The 21,193-nt window shown below is 33.9% G+C and overlaps 1 protein-coding gene and 1 long non-coding RNA gene across 3 annotated transcripts in view; both read right to left on the bottom strand.

Annotated features, from left to right (window-relative positions):
- Positions 1-21,193, bottom strand: part of slo (calcium-activated potassium channel slo) — a 42,345-nt gene that overhangs the window by 16,540 nt on the left and 4,612 nt on the right. The window contains exons 3-14 of one of the 2 annotated variants that reach the window (XM_081981556.1): positions 20,511-20,696; positions 18,219-18,280; positions 16,993-17,089; positions 15,369-15,480; positions 15,160-15,311; positions 14,939-15,106; positions 9,181-9,272; positions 8,077-8,187; positions 5,738-5,843; positions 1,935-2,087; positions 1,722-1,877; positions 64-176 (exon numbers count right to left, since the gene is read on the bottom strand). In XM_081981556.1, coding sequence (XP_081837682.1) covers positions 64-176; positions 1,722-1,877; positions 1,935-2,087; positions 5,738-5,843; positions 8,077-8,187; positions 9,181-9,272; positions 14,939-15,106; positions 15,160-15,311; positions 15,369-15,480; positions 16,993-17,089; positions 18,219-18,280; positions 20,511-20,696 — 1,508 coding nt within the window. Of the gene's footprint in view, positions 1-63; positions 177-1,721; positions 1,878-1,934; positions 2,088-5,737; positions 5,844-8,076; positions 8,188-9,180; positions 9,273-14,201; positions 14,294-14,938; positions 15,107-15,159; positions 15,312-15,368; positions 15,481-16,992; positions 17,090-18,218; positions 18,281-20,510; positions 20,697-21,193 lie in introns of both variants that reach the window. The other variant, XM_081981555.1, reaches the window with a different exon arrangement.
- On the bottom strand, positions 10,624-11,929 carry LOC145730376 (uncharacterized). Its single transcript, XR_014178608.1, has 2 exons — positions 10,726-11,929; positions 10,624-10,678 (listed from the first exon to the last, which is right to left on the bottom strand). It is a non-coding gene; the product is annotated as an uncharacterized LOC145730376 (long non-coding RNA).

The raw sequence follows: 21,193 nt of genomic DNA on the forward strand, positions 1-21,193 counted from the left end.
CAGATCATAACGTAAATAAGTGCAAGTCTGACCAGGGCCGGACTTGTTTTTTTATTAACTTACTCGGCCGCATGTGCAAACGGAATGCCGATAAATGAAGGGCTGAGCGTCTCTGTGTACATTTCCATACCGGTGCCACGCAAGTAATCGTTGGTCCACACTTGCATACCCGGCGACTAAAATCATGTTTTACATTGATTTAATAATAAAAATAAAAAAATGTTGGAAAGTAGTAAATAAGCAAACAAAAACCTATCGCGGTGATCAACTTTTTTAGATGTTTAGACGCTGATTGCAGGTTGCCGCGTGTTACAGAAAACAATAACAAATTTCAGTTTTGCTTTCAGTAACGCTTGCTTATATTGTCATTCCGGGATATGTATAACAGACTGCTGTTTGGTCCTATTTATGCCCAGCGATCATTAGGCCACTATACTCGCGCCCCGAAACCTCTTTAACATGGCAAATCCTGACAGAGATGAGTACAGGCCAATCCTAGACTCGGAATTTCTGCCTTTAGAGTTAGCCTCGCGTGGGAATTGAATAACACGAACGTTCCTGGCTATGTTGGTGACTTGGTGTCTGACACGCTCGTCAGCGTGGAAACTGATCTTATTGTGGGAATCTCTTACAGCACGGCATTTCTTTTGATGAAAGAAATGGTTGTAAAATTTGTTCAGCAACGCTAAGCAAATGCTCCCAACATGAGGCAGAAAAAATACATATTACATGGTCCTGTCCTAAACAAACACTTCTTCAGCCTTCTTCCATCCGTTTTTGGACATAGGCCTCTCCGTGTCTCTTCTAATTCTGCTGGTCTTGTTTCACCTACTTCTTCCCTGATATCATTTATCTAGCGCCTTTGTGGCCTACCTCTACTTCTCGTTGTTTCTCTGAGTCGCCAAAGTACAACCCTGATGGTTCATTTTTCACTGTTCTGGCGTACAACATGCTCTACCCAGCTCCACTTTAACTCGGCCACTTGTGATATTACATCTGCAGCTCTGGTCCTTCTTCTAATTTCTTGATTTCTCACTCTATCCCTAAGGGAAAATCCCCAACATAGCACGTTACTATCACTATACCTAGAATCTATTCTGGCGTTCTTGAGGGCATTTAAAAAGATCAAAGCCTTTTGGAAATCAACAAATGATCAAAAGATATATGGGAAAATTGTAATCTGTTGATTTTTCTATTAGGGTAATGTTTGTAGATGGTCTGTATTTGCTTCGAAACCAAGCTGGCTCCATTGGTTGATAGAAATCTATGGTAACTGGGCTAATGACAGATACTGATGCTGAAAATCCATGGAAATCTAGCTTACGGAGACTTCTCAGAAGACGAAGAAATTGTAACTGCTGTAGGTCCAAGCAGCGAGGAGTTTATCTAAGGCCTCTCTCTCTCCTAAATTACAGAATCCAAAACCAAAACCTTTTTCCTCATGTAATTACCTCAAACACGTATTATAGCTGAATTGATTTATATTTACCAGACACAGTTAGCTATGGAAGATCTAGACAATTTTTTTTTTATTTTTAATGTTTTTTTTTGGCTGGACTAACAACCAAAACAACTGAAGCTTTACAATTAATTACCTATTTAATCGATGACGCAATCTATCTTTTTCAAATAAAGCAAGAACAGAGAGACCAAACCAAAGCTCTGTTGTCTTCTTTAGAATATTAAACTAAATCAACATATCTAATGACACTAATACTTACAGTTTTAAAAGATCGCATGGCAAATAAATTCGCCATCATGGTGGAGAATCCCGGTGCTAAGCAAGACTGGGCTATGAACCCTAGCTTCAGCTCGGCCAAGCAAATAACGTCATCGCCTTGCTTCCAGTCCCACGATGGAATGTTAAGTAAATATGCCTGAAAAAAACGAGGTTAAAGTTGTACTCGATAAAACTTTAATTAAAAATAATTTACTTTGTTATGGTATTGCATCAGTTGAATAATAACTCTAATGTCATCGCTGTAGTTTTTAATAGAAATGACCCTCATTATGTTGGCGGCATCTTCAGCATCAGGATCTTGACAGTACTTGTTGGCTAGTACTAAACATGCGTCCGCTTCATGCACCTAAAAATACTTTCTGGTTAGTATAAACTTTTATAACGCAGTTGGTAGTAAAACGCTTGCTTTATTACCAACAAGTCTTGATTTTCTTTCGAACTATAACACTATCTTGTAAATAATTATTGCTTTCGTTACTGGCATGGCATGCTAAACCGCTAACATTCATCTATTGGTTAAGTAGAGTAACCTGAAACAGTGGTTAGCAAAAACTGAACGTCAAAACTTAACGTGTGTGCTTTTGAATATGTGTCTGGAAATGGATCTAAAGAAGTAATCTATCTGCATGCAAGCGTCATCTATTTCGTATAAAAATATTGCTGCTCAAATAATAGAATAATGATGATATCTGCTGCGTGGGGAGCCAAAACTTACCCAAAAACTGGCTCTAATCCATCTAAATAACTACTTACTTCAGTACAATATAAAAAGTCGCCATTGGAAATATAAATGAATGTTGAAACTTTCAAACAATATTTAACTTTTCTTCTTAAAGCTGTAGAGTAAATTTCCAGATATACCCAACGACCTTTTTTAGTAGCTCACCCGGTATATTCAAGTCATTTATTACAGATGGTTTTGTTCGAAAGTTACAATTTAACGAATTAATAATTTCAATAACCATATTGTTTTTTTATTTAAAAAAGGTAAATTACTGAAATATCTTTGAAATCAATTAGGATTTTCTTTAAGAACCGACTACGTTCCTAAACTATTAAGTGAAAGTTCTTAAAAAGAAACTCGAGTTTGTCTTGATAACTATAACTAACCAACATTTCTAGCAAACTAGCGTGAACTTAATGAATAGAAGAAACCAAATTGTCAGTTTTCAAAGGGACTAACAGAGTAGATCAGAAGAAAATGAGAATATATATACAGAGATCAGCACATAATTAAAAGGATGCTGACATGTTCCTTAGATTGAAAGATGACGTTTAATGACGAATAATTGAAAAATAAGCAAAAGGATTAATAAAGGAAGGTGGTTGTTTCTGTCTCGAAAAGACAAAATATAGAATAATTAAGAATAACGAGAATTGAGAAGGGAATGACGGATGAGAAGAATTTGAGACGGTTATACGAGAAGAATATGAAGAGTGATGGGAGAGCATGTCAGAAATATATGATGGTTTTGTGCAAGAAAAAGTGTAGAAGGGAGTCGTGGAAGTGGAAATGAAAGATGAGACCTTTAATAAGCGATTAGTAAAATAATAATACGTGAGACTATGATGAGCGTGTGTGTGGATTTGCTAGTCTACTACAAATGTAGCAGGCTTGGTTATTCAGCGAAAAACTGTCGGTAAGTGTTGCCATAAATGTATAAAAGGGTGAATAAAAGAAAAGAGTGTGAATGTGAGGGTTGCTATTAAGACTGTACAGGGTGCTGCATTTTCGATGGTTTTACGGGGTACAGAGAAAACGGTAATAGATAGAAAAAAAGTAGCATACGTGTTCCGATCTCATTTTCCGAGCTGAGATGACTGGCGAAGAGTGGGCTGCGCAAACTTCTTTTGTTTCAAAGATACGGGGGGTTTTTGAAAAATGGTCATTTTTCAACCTCCTCTGTATTTCATTTGCTATAAAAGTTATTAAAAAAATAAAAACGGTATCTGGTACAACTTTTCACGTAGAATTCAATGACGTAGCCGGTTTTTTTCTATTACGTTTAGTTTTTGACATATGGCAGTAAGTTACATTTTTTTAAATGGAACACCCTATATATTTGTACGTCATTTAATTCTGTTCATTTTTACCTTTTCAACAGTGTATTACAACATATAAGTTTGTAAAGGTTAATCGTCTTATTTAAAAAAAAAGTCGTTTGCTGAGTTAAAAAAATGCCAATATCTAAAATACGAAACAAAAACAATCGGAAATCATATAAACTAACACATCATAAAATTCAATATTTTTAATAAATCCTATAATTAAAAAAAATCTAAATTACAAACAGTTCTACCGTCGCTTTAATAAGAAAAGTGGCCATTTCTATTTTCTACTATTTTTAAGGTAGAAGTTAAAAAAACTGTTTATAAACGACATGTAACATGTTAATATGAACATAGCCAGATTTTGTTTCGACTGTGGGTATTTTTATACATATTATTTAGCCCATTTTTGTTAAAGAAACGCCTTTTTTCTAAATATCAAGATTAACATTTACAAACTTATATGTTTTAATACACCGTTGAAACAGTAAAAATCAACAGAATTAAATGACGTAAAAATATATAGGGTGTTCCATTTAAAAAAATATAACTTACTGTCATATGTCAGAAACTAAACGTAATAGAAAAAAACTGACTACGCCATTGGATTCTACGTCAAAACTTCTACCGGAAACCGTTTTTCCTTTTTTGATAACTTTAATAGCAAATGAAATACAGAGGAGGTTCCAAAATGACCATTTCTCAAAAACCCCCCGTATCTTTGAAACAAAAGAAGTTTGCGCAGCGCACTCTTCGCCAGTCATTTCAGCTCGGAAAATGAGATCGAAACACGTATGCTACTTTTTTTCTATCTATTACCGTTTTCCCTGTACCCCGTAAAACCATCGAAAATGCAGCACCCTGTACAAACTCTAAACAAAAAACGTAAACAGGGTCAACAGTTCAGTCATTAAGCACTTTCTTGTGTAGAAGAAAAAGATGATGACAAGCGACGAGATGTGATGATAGTGTAGGTGGAACAGAATGACATAAGTGTTTGTGACTACACTTTTTAAACAGAACAGGAACAGAAAATTTATGAAAGGTAAGGAAAAAAACAGACTTTAGAAGCTTATGATGGCAGGAATGTACAGGTGAAAATTGGTGGATGAGGGCAACCATCTTCTGAAAGCGCTAATAAAAAATGCTGGTTGGATGTGACTTAGTAAAGAAGAGTAGAAGTTTTTGAATGCAAAGTAGAGAACGTGGCGAGTCTGAGTGGTCACAAATATGTGACATTCAGAGACAAAGTGACAACTTTCAGCCCGTATATCTTCGAAACTTTTTCTGCAATTAACAGTGGGTGGTAGGAATAAGAAGTGGGTGAATGGCAGAATAGATTAAGCAAAGGTTCTGGTATAAGTATTTGAAGCAATGGAAACAAATGGAACGAAAAGCAGAAAGGTAAATTGTTTTAAGTTTTTGTAAAACTATTCTTCGAGAATATCATCAGTAGCAGTGGAAGCCAACACTTCTTCTTAATGGCAGACATGTCAAATAACCGCCATTCTTCGATCTAAAAAATGTCACAATACCTTTTGCATCATGCGCTTACAAGATTACATGTAGATAAGTTTTTTTCTAAAATGTGAATGACTTTATCAGAAAAATGTGAATTAATAGTTGTTACTTAAACTTAAACGTATTCTTCATTTTTAGCGACCATGTAGTTTAGTAGTTTACTAACAGTAAATTGTCATACGTATGAGTATGCCTTAAAGTAGATATACTATAAGATATTCTATGTTGGAAACCATCAGTCAATAGACACATTGTATATTTGAAACTATCAGTGAAAGAAGATTTTTAATTGAATTGATTTATTTCACTTATTTGCCAATTGAGTCCTACGTCCAATTATTTTACCTTAAAAAGTTGAACGCTGGAAAACATTGTTCTCTTTGTTTTATGTCCCTATCTGAAATCAATTATAGCCCTCTTACTTACCTTGACCCGTTGAAGATCGATCGGATTCATAATGGTACCTTGGAAGAATTCCACAGTGGTAAAATGCCGCTTGAATAGACCTTCCAGTTCGAGATCAGGCGGCTTCCTGTATGTTCCCCAGAAATTAAAATCCGTAATAAAAAAAAACTAATAAAATAAAAGGCAAAAGGGCACGACGAAACTAATAAACCACCCTGTCTAAATTCATATTAATAATCAAACAAGAACTTGGAATTCCTGAGATGTACCATGCAGCAACTACGTAACTCAAGATAAACATAGGCAGTGTGCAATAATCGTAATATACAGTACAAATGTAGTTAATGAGGCAGAAAAGGCATATAGTTTTGTTTTTGATAATGTAAGCGCCCACCCTCCCTTAAAGGTTGCTACCTTGACTCTTTCAAGGTCAACTGCATTCATCATGGTGCCCTGAAAAAACTCCACAGTCGTGTAGTGTCGTTTCAGTAATCCCTCCAATTCCAAGTCAGGTTCTTTTCTACAAATTATTGGTTAACGGGGGTTAAATTGTTATTTTTAAAACTAAATTTCATAATTATCTAATAAGGAATGATATTTTAACCGCAAAATAAATTAATTGGAATGAACTGGTCAATAGATCAGCCCTTTCGTTTCCATGAAAATTGGACTAAAAAAAAATTAATAGAAAATGGTAAACTATAAACCGTGCAAAAAAGTAATTTTTTAGTGCAAAAAGTTCTTCTTTTTTGTGTTTATTATTACTATACTTGTTGGATTCAGAATTCAGACATTCACAGAAAATTAGCGGGTAATGCCAAGTATGCTACGTGCAAACATTTTTGCACCTAGCATACGCTTTTTACTGAACCACCCTGTATTTACAGAAAAAACTATCTAAAAAGAACAACGTGATTATGATATTTTTTCTCTTGCGCTCACAAACTGATCCGAAACAACGTTGCCAAATGTCAATGGTTTTCCTGTGACGTCACACGTCTAAGTTTTTATTTATTGTATAACGATGATATGATGATATTTATGATTTGTTTTTGTATATTGAGTTTTATAGAAATTATCAAAAAACTTTAAAATATATGAAATTCATTTATTACAGTAGTATTCATCATTATATGACTTTTATTCATACAAATCGCCATCCTGTTAGTATAAACGTTCACCATGTATTTCATAAATACATGTTTTTTCTTTAAATAAACAATCTTTTGCCTTGAAAGACCCTGTATATTATAAAGAATCGTTCATAATATTTTCATTTTTGTATATGTATTAGTAGTAGTTATCCAGGATATCCAAAGTATCCAAACGGCCAAAACTCTACCATGCCCAGAGAATTGGATTTTATGCAGAAAGCTGTAATAAAGCTGCCTGAAAATGCGTTGTTACCGAGATACAGGGTGATAAAGTTTCAGATTTTTTAAAGGTATTATTATACACCCTGTAACTCGGGTAAACGCATTTTCGGACACAACTTTGTTACAACTTTCTGCTTGAAATCCATTTCCATTGGCATGGTATAATTTGGCCGTTCAACTCTGACTCACCCTGTATATTATCAGCTTTTTTGCTACCAACTTGTAATTTGTTCAATACCCTAGGTTTGGTCATTTACGTTTAAATTACTTGATATTTTTGTTTCGAATTTTCAATCACAAAATGCAAAAACTATATGATACGAAAACGTGATAAAGTTACTTTATGAAAAGCAACTTCGAATAAATATACGAAAATGCGATAAGTTGCATTTATAACCTCACATTCGGTGTGATTCTACTCAAATTTATTTTACAGCTAAGTTTTAACTTGAATGTTTTTGACAAGAACTTTGTACTGTCCCACTGATAGTGATATTGAACCATCATCTCTGTATTAGCAATGCACTAACAGTGCATTTAAGCAGGTTTTGTAGTTTTATAGCTTTATGAAATGTACAAAATTTAAATATTCGAAAAATTAGAAACGTTGGTTAAAAATGGCTAAAAAAACAAAAAAATTTGAAAAAATTACATTTGAAACGTTTTTCCATTAAATAAATCATTCAGACGAAAATTTCCATGTTAATCTTCTATTTGATGGTGTTTTTTTGGGAGTTGAATCTGTTGTACTTTGAATCAACGTTTCGTTACTGTTGAAGTTTAATTCAGAGTACCTACAACAGATCCAGCTTCAAAAAAACACCATCACCGAGAATCGTAAACCACAAATTATTAATCTTCTATGTTGTTGTAAATAAAAGATTTGCAACACGGTATATAAACCATTTAATGGCTGAAAACTCTTATCCACATCCATGTAATGTTAATTTATTAATGGTAATAAGTAATAAAAGTTTTGCTTACCTATGAAGAAAAACAACTTCGACGTCAACGTCCTCTCTATCTTCGTGAAGAAAGTCTTTTAAGAAATGGGACACCGATTCGTAGGTAATGTGTCCACAAACGACTATATGCCTATACACATCACAGAAAATGTATGTTAGATATGATGCAATTAATTTCAATAAAACTAGTTAGATTCTTAACTGGCTAAAGTTACGAAATAACTCTAAACAAAATTAGTACTGTTATTGCTGGTAACAAAAAACTCAAAACAGTAATTCCATGCAGCTAGCCAAATAACTTTTAAAAGTCGAAATATGTAATAAGATATAAAATTTAGATTGTGCATGTATAATAAAACCATATAATACAAAAACAATATTCGATCAAAAAATTAAACTTTCCAAATTTACAGTTTCTAAAAGTGGGAACCTAACCACAGCCTGGCCACGCACATTGTTGTTAGAACCCAATCGGTTTGAGAAGAAAAAAACAGACACAAAAAACTATATCCAGTTTTGTCGATAACACTAAGTTCTCATAAAGCCACATCATGTCATGTTCATGCAAATCACATCTACTATAGAAATGTTGGTTTTTTGAAAAACATTTCTACTGGACCAGTACAGTTGACTTGCTGGTTATAACGGCGTTTTTGAATCAATCGTTTTCGAATTTAAGTACAGGATAACAAAGTGAAACATCTAACACAATAATTAAAAGAATGACATTCAACAAAAAAATCAACTGAGAGGGACATCATAAAAAGCGTGCAGGAAGAAAAATTAGCCACTGAGCACTTAGACTACGGCATGAACACACATCGATTAACATACAATTATTATTACTAGAGTTAATGACCACAAAATGGAAAACTGAAGAAGCTTGCACACTTCTTCAATAATTTTCCTAAACTATTTCTTTGAGTGAAAGTCTTAAAAGAAGCTTTGATACGGCATTGCTATGACTGTCTATAAGATGCAGACAATGCCGAATCTTTAGTTTAATTTTCTTTTAATGGTACTTTCCCCATCAATACTATGCTGTCGAATTGCGATCGATTCTAAGGACCGTAAAAACCTTATTGTTTGGTCCAAATGCAAAACAAATTCTAGATTTCCTCACCTTCGGCCACGTTCGTTCTTCAAGGTGCCGCCGTATTTCGGTCTAGTCCCGATCAAGTCAATGATTTCTGGGATACAACTGGCGAAAATCGCCTATGCGAGACAAATAAACATTTGCAATAACTCGAGGGTAATTAAACAACATATTTGAGGCTACTTTTTGCATGTTAATTTAACATGTCAGGAATGCAAAATGTCAAAAAATGCGAAAAGTAACCGTCCTCCAGTTCTCCACTAACGCTGTGATAATGAAACACCAAAAAAAGTAACACAAACAGTGAAACAACTGTACTTTTATTTTAAGACTTTTAGTGTAAAGCATGGGGTTTTAAGAGGAGTGGGGAGCTTGGTGCGGAAGTGGTTGGGGTGGCTAACAAGAATTCAAAATCACAAACATGGGACTAATAATTGAGGAGCCTTATAAGGTAAATGTGTTAGCTAAGCTCAGTTCTTGTCAAAAAACATGTGTGTTGATGAGCAGCCACATAATTTTAGATTAATAACTAAAACTGAGTCCTATTAGTTGCTGCATTCAGATTTCAAATAATTTAAACATACATGATGTGATTGACTGATAATAATAATGGTAATAATTATCGGGTTGCGTTTTGTACTCTATTTTTGGCCTGGGTCGACCGCTTCTGCTATTTATTGACCAATTTTGACCCGTGCGTGGCTCAGTGAGGCTGTGCAGGCAATAAAATGCTTCTAATTGACTACCTACTTGGTCTAACTATGGGAGCTAAAAAGGCAATAAATATTGGTACAAGTGTAGTGGTCATCAAAACAATTTTATTTTCTCGGGGGCCGATTTGTGCTCAAATCACTATTTCAAGATATTTCTAAAAAACTCCCATTTTGTATGCTTATTTTAAAAGCAAACAAGCGAATAGTAGTAAAAATGTATCAGCTAAGCATACAAAATGTTAAATCGGCTTTGGTTCGGCGTCTAGAGCCCAGCGCAGCATGCCAAAAAAATTATTAAAAAATCTAGTAAACATAGAAAAGACTTCAATCAACAAATACCACCACAGAAACTTCATTCTGTAACAATATTTGTTGGTTATTCTAAGACATGCCGTTAGTTAGGCCAGGTCTATTTTGCAAAATATTGGTTACTTAACTGATTATTTAAAAGCATTGAAAATGGTTCTTGAGATACTTAAGCTCAACTTTATCGAGTTTGGACACTTTTTTTTGAGACTGAGTGAATACAACCAAAATAAAAAGTTATAGTACTCTAAGTAACACGACTAACATCAAAACACCACAAAAGAATTTTTGCTGGGATTATATTGGTGTTTTAAATGTTATTTTAAGTAAAATTGGATGCAGTGAAATGTTTCATCAGCCAAGCGTTCCTTGAACATGTTGCATGACTTACTATTGATCTTTTTGTACACTTTGATAGTGCATTCCTAACTTCAAACAACCTAAATAAATGTAATAATTTCTGGTGACAAATCGGAAAAATAGGAGTTATCATAGAAATGTGTTTCCTCTAGGCTAGAACCAAACCCTACACAGTGTCTTCAAAACGAGCTACTCTTCCTTTACCAGGGCGTCCGTTTTTGGAGCCCCACTATGGGGATCTCGGTTATAAGGAGAAATTTGACATGACACTAGTCCACGTGATATTATTTCCATTAGCAAAATTGTCAGATAATGACACTAAACGCAATCTAACCTAATCTATCATCTCTTTGTGAAAAACACATACCAAAAACCTAGCTTTACCTTAATAAAAAAAACATATAAAGAAGAGAACAAAAACAAAGCTGATAATGAATTCCAAAAACTGAAGTTTTGTGTCTCATTATATATTACATACACATATGATGAATGGCAGTGGTAAAGTGTTATTTATTTTCAGTTTTCTCATCAAAATCAAGAAAGTGTCAAAAATTTTGAAAATGGCAATGATGTCACGTGAATAAGCTTCAAATGACTTAACAGAGAATTGTTATCTTGGTATTTTCAATAATACCTTTATTAAAACAAAAAATGTTGGCTATTTTCACTAAATTCCAAAATTGAACCATAACATAGGACACATCATCTTAATTAAAATAAGTCAATTAAATGATATAAAAATCCAAGTTGAAAAACCATGATCATGGCTATAGAAATGCTTTGAACCCATGAAAACTATTTCAATTATTAATCGCTTCCATTAAAACCGTCGTTGGTTAAATAACTAATACACAAAACTAAATAACTAAAAAACACCTATGCGAGTTTTATACATGTCATTTACGAAGTTTTTTCCATCTTCGAAAAGCGCACCGATTTGAAACGGCTATCTTCTTTTAATAACGTTATAAAGCTCACACCTTTTACAGAGCCTTTTTAAAAGTAGCTGTTCTTGGACCACTTTATTCATATTATGAATAAAAAATAGATATATTTTTTCTTCTCTAACAAAGTTGAGCTTAAGTATAAAATGACTTGAGTTAGCATGTTTATCCGTCTTTTAATTCCAATTGTAGTAACAGTTCTTAAAATATCCAATCGGCGTATGAAATTTTTTTTTTTTTTGTAGAATTTGTAATGATAGCAGGTGAGGTAAATTCACATCTCTGTGTATCTACGCCTAATATTCCGAAAACATGGAAAAATCTACAGCTGTAACCAAAATACATTTACGCGTAGATGCACGAGACTAGCACACGTTAATTAGTTAACGCATCCTAAAGAAATCATATCGGCTTTCTATTCTAAAAAAGTGCCAAACTCGGTCTGTGACTGCATCGAATACCTGCGCCTGATATCTTTGCTGTATTTCCCACCATATTTTGATCGATTGGCCGCTAACTCTGTGATCTCCGGGATCCAACTGGCAAAAACAGCCTACCAGAGAACCCACATTATCCCCAATTAGGCTCCCCAATTAACTCTTTTAAAGTCTTACTCTAAACTAGTTTTGTTAATTCACGACTAAGGCGTAAGGAACAAACCAGGTATCGTACTGGACTTTTTTTCGAGCTCCTTTTTCACCCCAAGCGAAAACTCATACGTAATATGTTGAAGGGGTAGAAAAAAAGCTCTTCATATATGACACTGTTTTAAGTATGTGATAAATACAAAAAGTGTGTGTATTTTGAAGGTGTGGACTACAGTCTAGTGGGGATGATGAATGATAAAGTAGGAAAGAGGATATTCCATTAGAAGGATAGAAAGATGATGAAGGAGTGTTTGTTAAGGGGGCAGAAGGGTGCTAGTCTTACAAGTCAGTATGTGTTTAACAATGGGTCATTCAATGTGCCTTGTTCAAGTTTACTGGTACTACACAAATCTACAAGAACTACGGTTTCATATAGAATGGAAAATGTTTATAGGTACTGTAAACTGCAGCACGCGTATGTAAGCCTGATATTTTTCCACTTTGGTTTGATATGGGTTTGATTGGATACTTGTTGAAAAGAAAATAGAAAAAAAGAATACAAATGTTGTTCACCAAAGTAGTTATTTACGTTTCAAGGGCTGAAAGAAGAGGATTACGCCCGGGGCAAGATTGAGAACCCACGCAAGAACAACGAAAAGTTTTACGCTCAAATGATCTTTGGTTGTAAACGTTTGAACAACTAGCGTTACATTACTGATATTATACAGGTGTGGTAAAACTAAAACTGGCCATAGGAAAACCGTATAACCGACCGAAAAAAGACAAAAAACTTAATAAAATATCTAGTCAAGTACGCGAAAACTTCGGGACAATGTTGTCAGAAGTTCATGTGAACTCATCTACTGGATTAGTTACGTAATTTTGTTATTAGCCTATTGAGACTAAGTTTTTAGACTAATTTACACATCAAAATCAATGAAAATGATTAGGAATGTTCTAGTCACCAAATTTTGCAATTTTGCTGTTAAGTAATCTAGTCGACGAATTCAGAGAGACATTTGACAACATTGCAGCAAAATTTCCTTCCCTCCTTCCTCCTTTTCCTTCTTCTTTAGGTTTTTTGTCTTTGTCTCGCGCATGCAATTAGCAATGTTTCTCTGTTGTGTAACTACACCAGTTTTAGTTTCACCACACCTGTATACCTCAGTTGAGTTATTATTAGTAATAGAAACACTACATTCAGTAATATTACTTGATGTGTTTGCTGTTACAGGTGAAGGTCTAGTTCTAAACAAATTTACTTAAAACCGTATGATCAATGTATTACCCGAAGATTTTTTATCTACTATTCTTTGATAAAGCAAGAAAATAAAACGAAAACAATTTTCTCCAGGATTAGATCAGTTGGTTTACGTCCGAACGTAAAACTTTGCGTTTTTTACAACTGTGCGTAACGAGGGTCATTACGTAATTGGCTATTTCCACTGGCGGTCTTAGGTAAAAGTATTTTATAGGAAAGCTTGGTTTAGTTGTATTGGGTGTGTATTATATCGTAGTAGTGAATATCAATATTAACAATTTGAGTGTGAGAGATTTTGAATAGTGAAAGTAGTATATGCTATGTACCTACAACGTATTGTGTGTAAAACGTTGTAAATACGTACCACAGGAAAAAGAATTGTGCCCTTAGCTGAATAAATGCCTCAAACTTCAGCCACAGGCGTAATCTTCTTCTTTCTGCTCTCTTCACGTAAAAACTACAGTTTTTTGATTATCAAGAGTTTTGTTATTAATATTGAATAGAAAAATATCAGACAAATAAATATAAGGGTACAAGTACAAACGTATGTGTAGTTACTAAACAAAAACTAATGTTGTGCGGGCTGGCTGTGAGAAGATAAATCAACAACGGTTAGTCTTTATTACTTCCTGCGGCATGCAGTTTTAGGTATGGGACGAAGTACAAGTTCTTCATGTTCCTATATTTATATTCATATTGAATTTGCTCATCAATCATTCATTCGTAAAACTGTACATTATTGGCTGTTGCTCCGCGAACAGCAAAAAAGGAAATATGGCAATAACATGCTTGTGATGAGACTGTTACAATATGGCAAACATAATGGTGAGCACGATATAACCACATTTTCTTTAAACATTATATTGGTTGCCAATACCTCTTTCCGTGTTCTCTCTTGTACTCGCCGCCGTACTTGGACCTAGTACCTACTAGATCTATGATTTCGGGAATGCTACTAGCAAAAATTGCCTGAAAATCATCTTCAAATGCATTATTCTGCTTATAAATAGTATGTTTTGCGGGGTTTGTATAGATATACACGCATAAAGTCAAAGAGACCAACATTGACTTTATTTAATAATTGTTTCTATAGTAAAAAGTCAATTTTAGTTCTCAAAAACCACCCCTAAGTTTTAGCAAGGATACAATATTTTAGCTAAAAGCTTGTAACATAACATCAACATACTCAGCCAAAAGCTTTGAAGCAACAGGGCAGTGCGGACTGTTACATTGGTCATGCTGACATTGATTCTAAAGAATATAATATATGCAATTTTCTGATCTGTATAATATGTTCTACTCTTAAATCTACGGCTGCTATTATATTCTTTTAATTTGAAAGGAAAGGTCGTGGACGAAGGAGTAAAAGAAGTGGATATTAAGGCAAGATTTTTGAAACTTAATTTTCAGTGTAAACATGTTGGTATGTATTGTTTATGTTACGTAGACCAACGCTATACTTAAAACGGTCAATTCAATGGAAAATTGATTAATTTCGAAAGGAGAAAGCTGTAAGCTTAAGAGGCGACATCACAGCTCTCTCTTTGACGTTCGTAGTGTTCGAAAAAGGCAAAAAAAAAATCACCAAGGCAATATTAGATAAAATTAACTTACCAAGCCAACAAGAAGGAAAAATACTAAGAAAGTTCGTCCTAGAACCGTGTGGCAGAATACGTCACCGTATCCTACCGTGGACATTGTCACGATCAAAAAATAGACACAGGTCCAATAAGGCAGCGGATGGGGATTGTCGAAGTCCAATGGATCTCCAGAATTTTCGAGCTGAAACCAAATTTTTCACGCTAAAGAAGACATGAAAAACTCAAATGTCTTACCAAATGAATAATTCCAGCAGCGGTTAGCCATACAGATATAAATATAGAGACTAACTGAGCAAGACGAATGGAACTGGAAGTCTTTAAAATATTGAGATACTGTAAAATATCCGGCACTGTCATGAGACGTAAAGCTCGAAGAAATCGGAGACCTTAAAAAAAATTAGATCATAGTTTTCCAATACCAAATAAAATAACGGGACACTTACCTATCCAGGTTCGATCCAGATAGATGGAAACGAAGGACGGGGGTATCGTAAAATAGTCTACAAACGAGTACATTTCTAGCATGAACCATAATTTATCACTAGCTGCTATAAACTGAAACAAATTGTGTTTTAATTAATAAAATATCAAGTTCTATATTAAAACTCTATTCTCACAATTAATTGCAAAGTGATAAACTACTACTTTGAAATATAAACTGTTCAGCAGTGCCGCTCATATAAACACTTTAAGAGACTATTACAATTTTATTAGAGTCCGAAAAAACATCCAGACTCTTTACGATGTTCGATACTCGTTAAATGATTATTTTTTTAGCGTAAAGTAAATGTTCCCTCATCGACAGGTTCTAATTTTTTTATTGTTTATCAACTTGTTTTGATTGGATTTTCAACACGTTACTTCACGGAAGTTTAGAGTGTTTATTATACTAATTGCTACCGAACAGTAGTAGTTCTATATAAGTTTAGAGTGTCCAGTAAATATAATATGAATAGTCAAATAAAACTGGCATTATTCAGTAATTAAAATTACATATGGCAAGAATCAAAGTAAAATGAGATAATGTAACAATGTATTAGAAAGGTAACGTTTTGACAATGTTACGTGAAAAATAGGACTGAGTATACAGTAAAGCCCAGGGTGCGTATTCTTGCAACGAGGGAAGGGAATTATCAAGAGAAAGACATGTAGAATGTGACAGGAACCCGCTATTGTCAGCTTCTTCTGTCACATTCTATCAACACTTCTCTTGGCAATTCTACTCCCTGCGTTCAAGAATAGGCCCCCTGGTGTCTGATGATATCGGCACAAAATATTCTCGTCATTGAGTAGTTTGTAGGATTTTATGCTTATATCATAACGTCTTCGATTCGAATGTCTTGGAGATCTGCAACAACTGCTAGATCGTGTTGTGGAACTCTGCTCAGAGAGGCATAAGCAAAACCACCATCGCATCTTCATAGTAAGCAACTAAGAAACCTTCTGTAATAACCCAGTACTTATCTGGAACCCACGTGTCGGGAAAACCCCAGGTCTTTTGGTGGAACTTTGGAAAGGTTAGGTTAGCCTACTACTTGTTACCTTCAAAGTGCCTCATTTGGGAGGGTTCAATAATTTAAAGAAACTTTACACTTCTGAGTCGTGTTTAAGAATTATAACTTTAGATGAACAGGTGTTGCCTCTCTGAGCACGTCTGGTCTATGGGTTTTTCTTTGGTGTTTTGTCTGTGATTAGGTCATCAACCACCGGATCCTGAACTCTCCTTTCTGATATCTTAATAATGGCATGAGCGTTTGTTAAGGATTGAACTTAATGAGTTACAGGTTCTAGACTTAATTTAAGCTGGCAAGATTAAACGGTAACAGATTAAATCAGATTGCCACCAGAAAAATCTAGTTGGTGTCCTTTTAAAGTACATACTTTAATTCCTGGCAATATCTTTTATCTCATTTTACTTAGATTTTCGCCATATTAACAATTTAAAGGTTATAAAGCGTTGATTTGTATATTTTCTAAAACAATAACAGAATTGCTCAGTACCTACTACATTAATACGTAGTACAGTAGAATCAGTAGTGTATTTAAAACTTCTTAGTGGATACTTACTCGTATAAAAAAATACACCATAAAAAATATGTTGAAGGCAAGATCTATCTGTTGAGTTATGTTTTTACTCCATTCTTCGCAATGTTCCACTCCTTCACTGCAAAGAAACATTTCCATTAAATCCAAATCGAATTAATTTTGAAATATGAAAGAGAAATAATTATTATTAGATTAACTATACAGAGTAAAAATTCTAGTTGAGTTAAGTTGTAAAAGAAGAGATAAGCTAAAAACAAGTGCATATGTAGAGTTAATTTAAACAAACGAAACCACTAAAAAGTGGACCAAAAAAACGTACCTAACAATGGTTATTATGATAATGTGTAATTTTTTGGTTTCAAAAATATGGCAAAACTTGATATTAACAATAATACAGGGTGTTAAAGTTGAAAACATCTTGAAATCTTGTGGTAATCTCCGAGGTCTTGCCAGTTATTTGACTTTACAGTAATTTGTATTATAACTCAGCGTTAATAAAAAAACAAGAGTTTAAGTTTAAGTACAGTAGTGATGTATAATTAATAACTTTCGGCGTAATTCAATTCAGTAGGTAAGACATCTGAAGTAGCTTGATATTTCATTAGTAATGGTCCATCCTGTATAATGTCTTGTAATCTCTAACCACCTGTAGTAGTTAATTTTAATAACATGCTATGACATTACTGTCTGGCCAATTAGAACCTTCCTTTGAGGGTTGAAATTATACTCACAAAGTGCCAAAATGTCATTACCGGCTTCGAAAACAATATAAAACCAACATTCGAGTGACTCCTCCATGTTTCAACACAAATTAGATGGCATTCTCTTCAAAATGTAGATAAATGATTAGCATTTTAATAAATAATCAAGCAGTTATTCAAATTCAAATCATGTTAGTGCTTCGGACATCAATAGCAAAAATGGTTAGACAAATAATATATCGTAATATTACTTTATTTGGTTAGTATTAGTTTTGTCCCATAAAGTGATCAAATACTTATCTGCACGTCCAAGAATTAGTAACAAAAAATATTTACCCAGCATGGTAACTAAAAAATAAAAAAAAATATTTACAAACTTTTTAAAAAATGTTAGCACATCTATAGCTACATTGATTTAGAATGAACTAAAAAAATGTTTGACAAATAAAACGAAACAAAATGTCTTTTTCATTGTTCTACACTGGAATCCTAAATTAAAGCTAAACACGATATTAGTGAAGCCAGAATATTAATAGATATACTTACTACGATGCGTCTATGAAGTATATCACTAGTGAGGCGATACTTAAAATGAACACCAACACCACCTGAAAACCAAAACAAGAACTATAACAAAAAAATACACTTTTATGTAACAAACAGATTTTTGCCAAACGAGCGAGTTGCACAAAGAAAGTTACATTAAATAGGAGTTCCGAAACGTGATTCATACTTAGTTTGTCTAATTTGCATCTGGAAATATAAAATGGGTAAACAAACTACTAACTCAGACCATGAAGGCTTTCACGGCCGGTCACAACTGAAATATGAAAGTTATCCGGGCAAAAAAAAGGTCGTTCGTTTCCAAAAAAAAAAGCAATCTCACTTTTGGAGACAGAACAGCTGTTAAAACAGTCAATCAAGATAAAGAGATCCTTGTTTTACCTGCTGCTAAAGGAAACGCAACAGTGATTATATCAACAACAGACTACGAACGGAAAATCGCAGCCCTTTTGGATCTCATAAGCTACAAGAAGTTGCCACTTGACCCAACAGCTCGAATACTTAGGACCACAAAGCAACTGCTGAAGATATCTCGAAACTCAAGAAGTCAGAACCCAGACTTTATGGTTTACCTAAAATACACAAGCCGGATGTACCACTGAGACCCAACGTTAGTGCCATAGGAAGTATGAGCAAAGTACCTTTCAACACTTCTTGTTTGTTTGTCTTTGTTGTCTTTATTCACTATGGTACCCATGAAAACGGCTATGGAGCAGATAGAACGAGAACTTCTACTGGGCATCGCCAAGTTGTTCAGACCACCACTTACTTCCAATGGCAGGATGAATTCTTTGAACAGAATGATGGTGTAGAAATAGGCAGTCCTCTCAGTCCGGTAATAGCAAACTACTTTATAGAAACCTTCATTTGTGAAGAAATTTAATAAATGAACAAGAACAAACATTTTTAATAAAAGAGCTTGGAACGTTCATTTAAAAAGGGCAAAAGGTCGTTTCAAACACTGTTTACTGCTCTCACTTTCTGCTGTAATTACCAGCTATATTGAGTTAATTAACACTGCTTTCGAGTTTAAGTTTGTTGATTGATTTTTCTCTAAGCGTAAACAATCACCTAACGATCAATTTGTACGAAAGTGCAGAAGAAACTGTATAATCAAGTTTATATGTATTTACATTATCGGAAACCAACTGCTGGACTGTTGAAGTGTATAAATAACTCAAATAGTGATAGAAATAGTTCATTGTAAAATCAGATGTGCTTCAAACTGATTTAATATGTCAAAATTACGACGAGATAATTTTGCAAAGTGGTTTCCGTATAGTACGTGGTATTTATACACAAATATACCACACGAGTCTAATTATAAACGATATATATTTTTAGCTGGGTGTAACCAGAACGGCGCAAACAACTTTGTTGATTTTTAGTTTGGAGACCAAATTTACATACCTAATTTGCTACTTATGAAAGAGTTTATGAAATCTAGTTTAAGTAAAATATTAGGAATATGTCGATAAGATGGATATAAGAAGCCACTTTTTATTTAAATATTAAAGTCTCTAGCTAAATTTGAATCATGAACTTGAATGTGTTACACCAAAAATTTATAGTTTATAGAAATGCCTATCTCTTACCGTTTTTGAGATAATTTAAATATTATTTGATGTCTGATGTCTCATTCTATGCATACAACAGAATATTATCGTCGTGTTGCATTAAAACAACTACTCTTATTTTCTTAGTTTTTTGGATTATGAAAACATATTAAATATATTTATTCCCTGTATTCCTTGAGGCAATTGTTTTTACTTTCCAAAAATATGTTGTTTTTCTACGACCGTGCGGAAAAGTGTACTTTGCCGCACTTTTTTTGTTCTCTATTTTTACGTTTTTAATATTTGCCTGGCGATAATGTGTATGTATGTCTAGGGATGGGCTTATTAGCTCAATTACGGTGAAAATGATACCCGATCAAAATCGATATCCGATAGGTGATCATGATTAAAAAAAGTAAAGTTGGGTCTATCTTTAAAGTCTATTTTAAGTTTATTTACGATCCTTTATTAACAGATAATTATTATCAACTTACTACTTAACTAATAGAAAATTATTAATCATTTTTAAGATCCAAGAATTGGCCTATCCCACAAATAACAAATTTAGTTTTTATTATTTGGAATACAAAATATGAGTGAAAAAATATGGTATTTTTCAATTAAAAAAAATTTACTGAAGTTTTAACAAAACATTTTTGGATTAAATTTAAATTGAGTATTCTCAAAAAATGCAAAACGCTACTAAACATAAGCTTACCAGTATGCGACCAGTGGTAGTTTGTCCAGAGATAAGTTCTCCTGCCCAGTCTTTGGCCTCAGTCATAAAAGTGCCCTCGAACTCCTGTTTCCCCTGTCGAGCAGCTTTTTGCTCTTTTTGTTTGGGGTCGTTGGGCCCGTATTCGGCCTCTTTGCGACAACAGATGAACGCAAAGAGACGCCATACCTGAAAACACACACAAAAAGCACAAATAATTAGTTTGCTTTGGATTTTTCTAGATTAACACAAATAGGCACCGCATGTCATTTAAATTATAAAACTGAGGAGTAATCGCGATGTTATGTAGACCATAAAATGTAATCCGCGTAAACCTCAGCTCGTTATACTTCTTCATGTTACGGGAATCATTAATGTTACTGTGTATCTATTAAATTAATAATGAAAAAAAGCTATAAGGTGAGGTCATTTTAAGAGAAACATTTTATATAAACAAATGTCCGATTTTAATTATTTATATAACTAGAGAACTTTTTTCAGGGAGAGATTCATTTACTACAAAAGGTCGGTACCGTTGTTTTTTCTGTTATCATGGTAGTAACAAATCTCTTCGTCCAGGACATGCAGAGCAGCGAATAGAGTTTTGTCATTGGCTACTGCAGCAGCATGCTCTAGGCAATGATTTTATATCACATATTATTTGGTCTGGAATGGTGTTTTACACA

Source organism: Ips typographus, linkage group LG6, assembly GCF_016097725.1.
Source record: "Ips typographus isolate SLU linkage group LG6, UJ_Ityp_2.0, whole genome shotgun sequence".
NCBI lineage: Eukaryota > Metazoa > Arthropoda > Insecta > Coleoptera > Curculionidae > Ips > Ips typographus.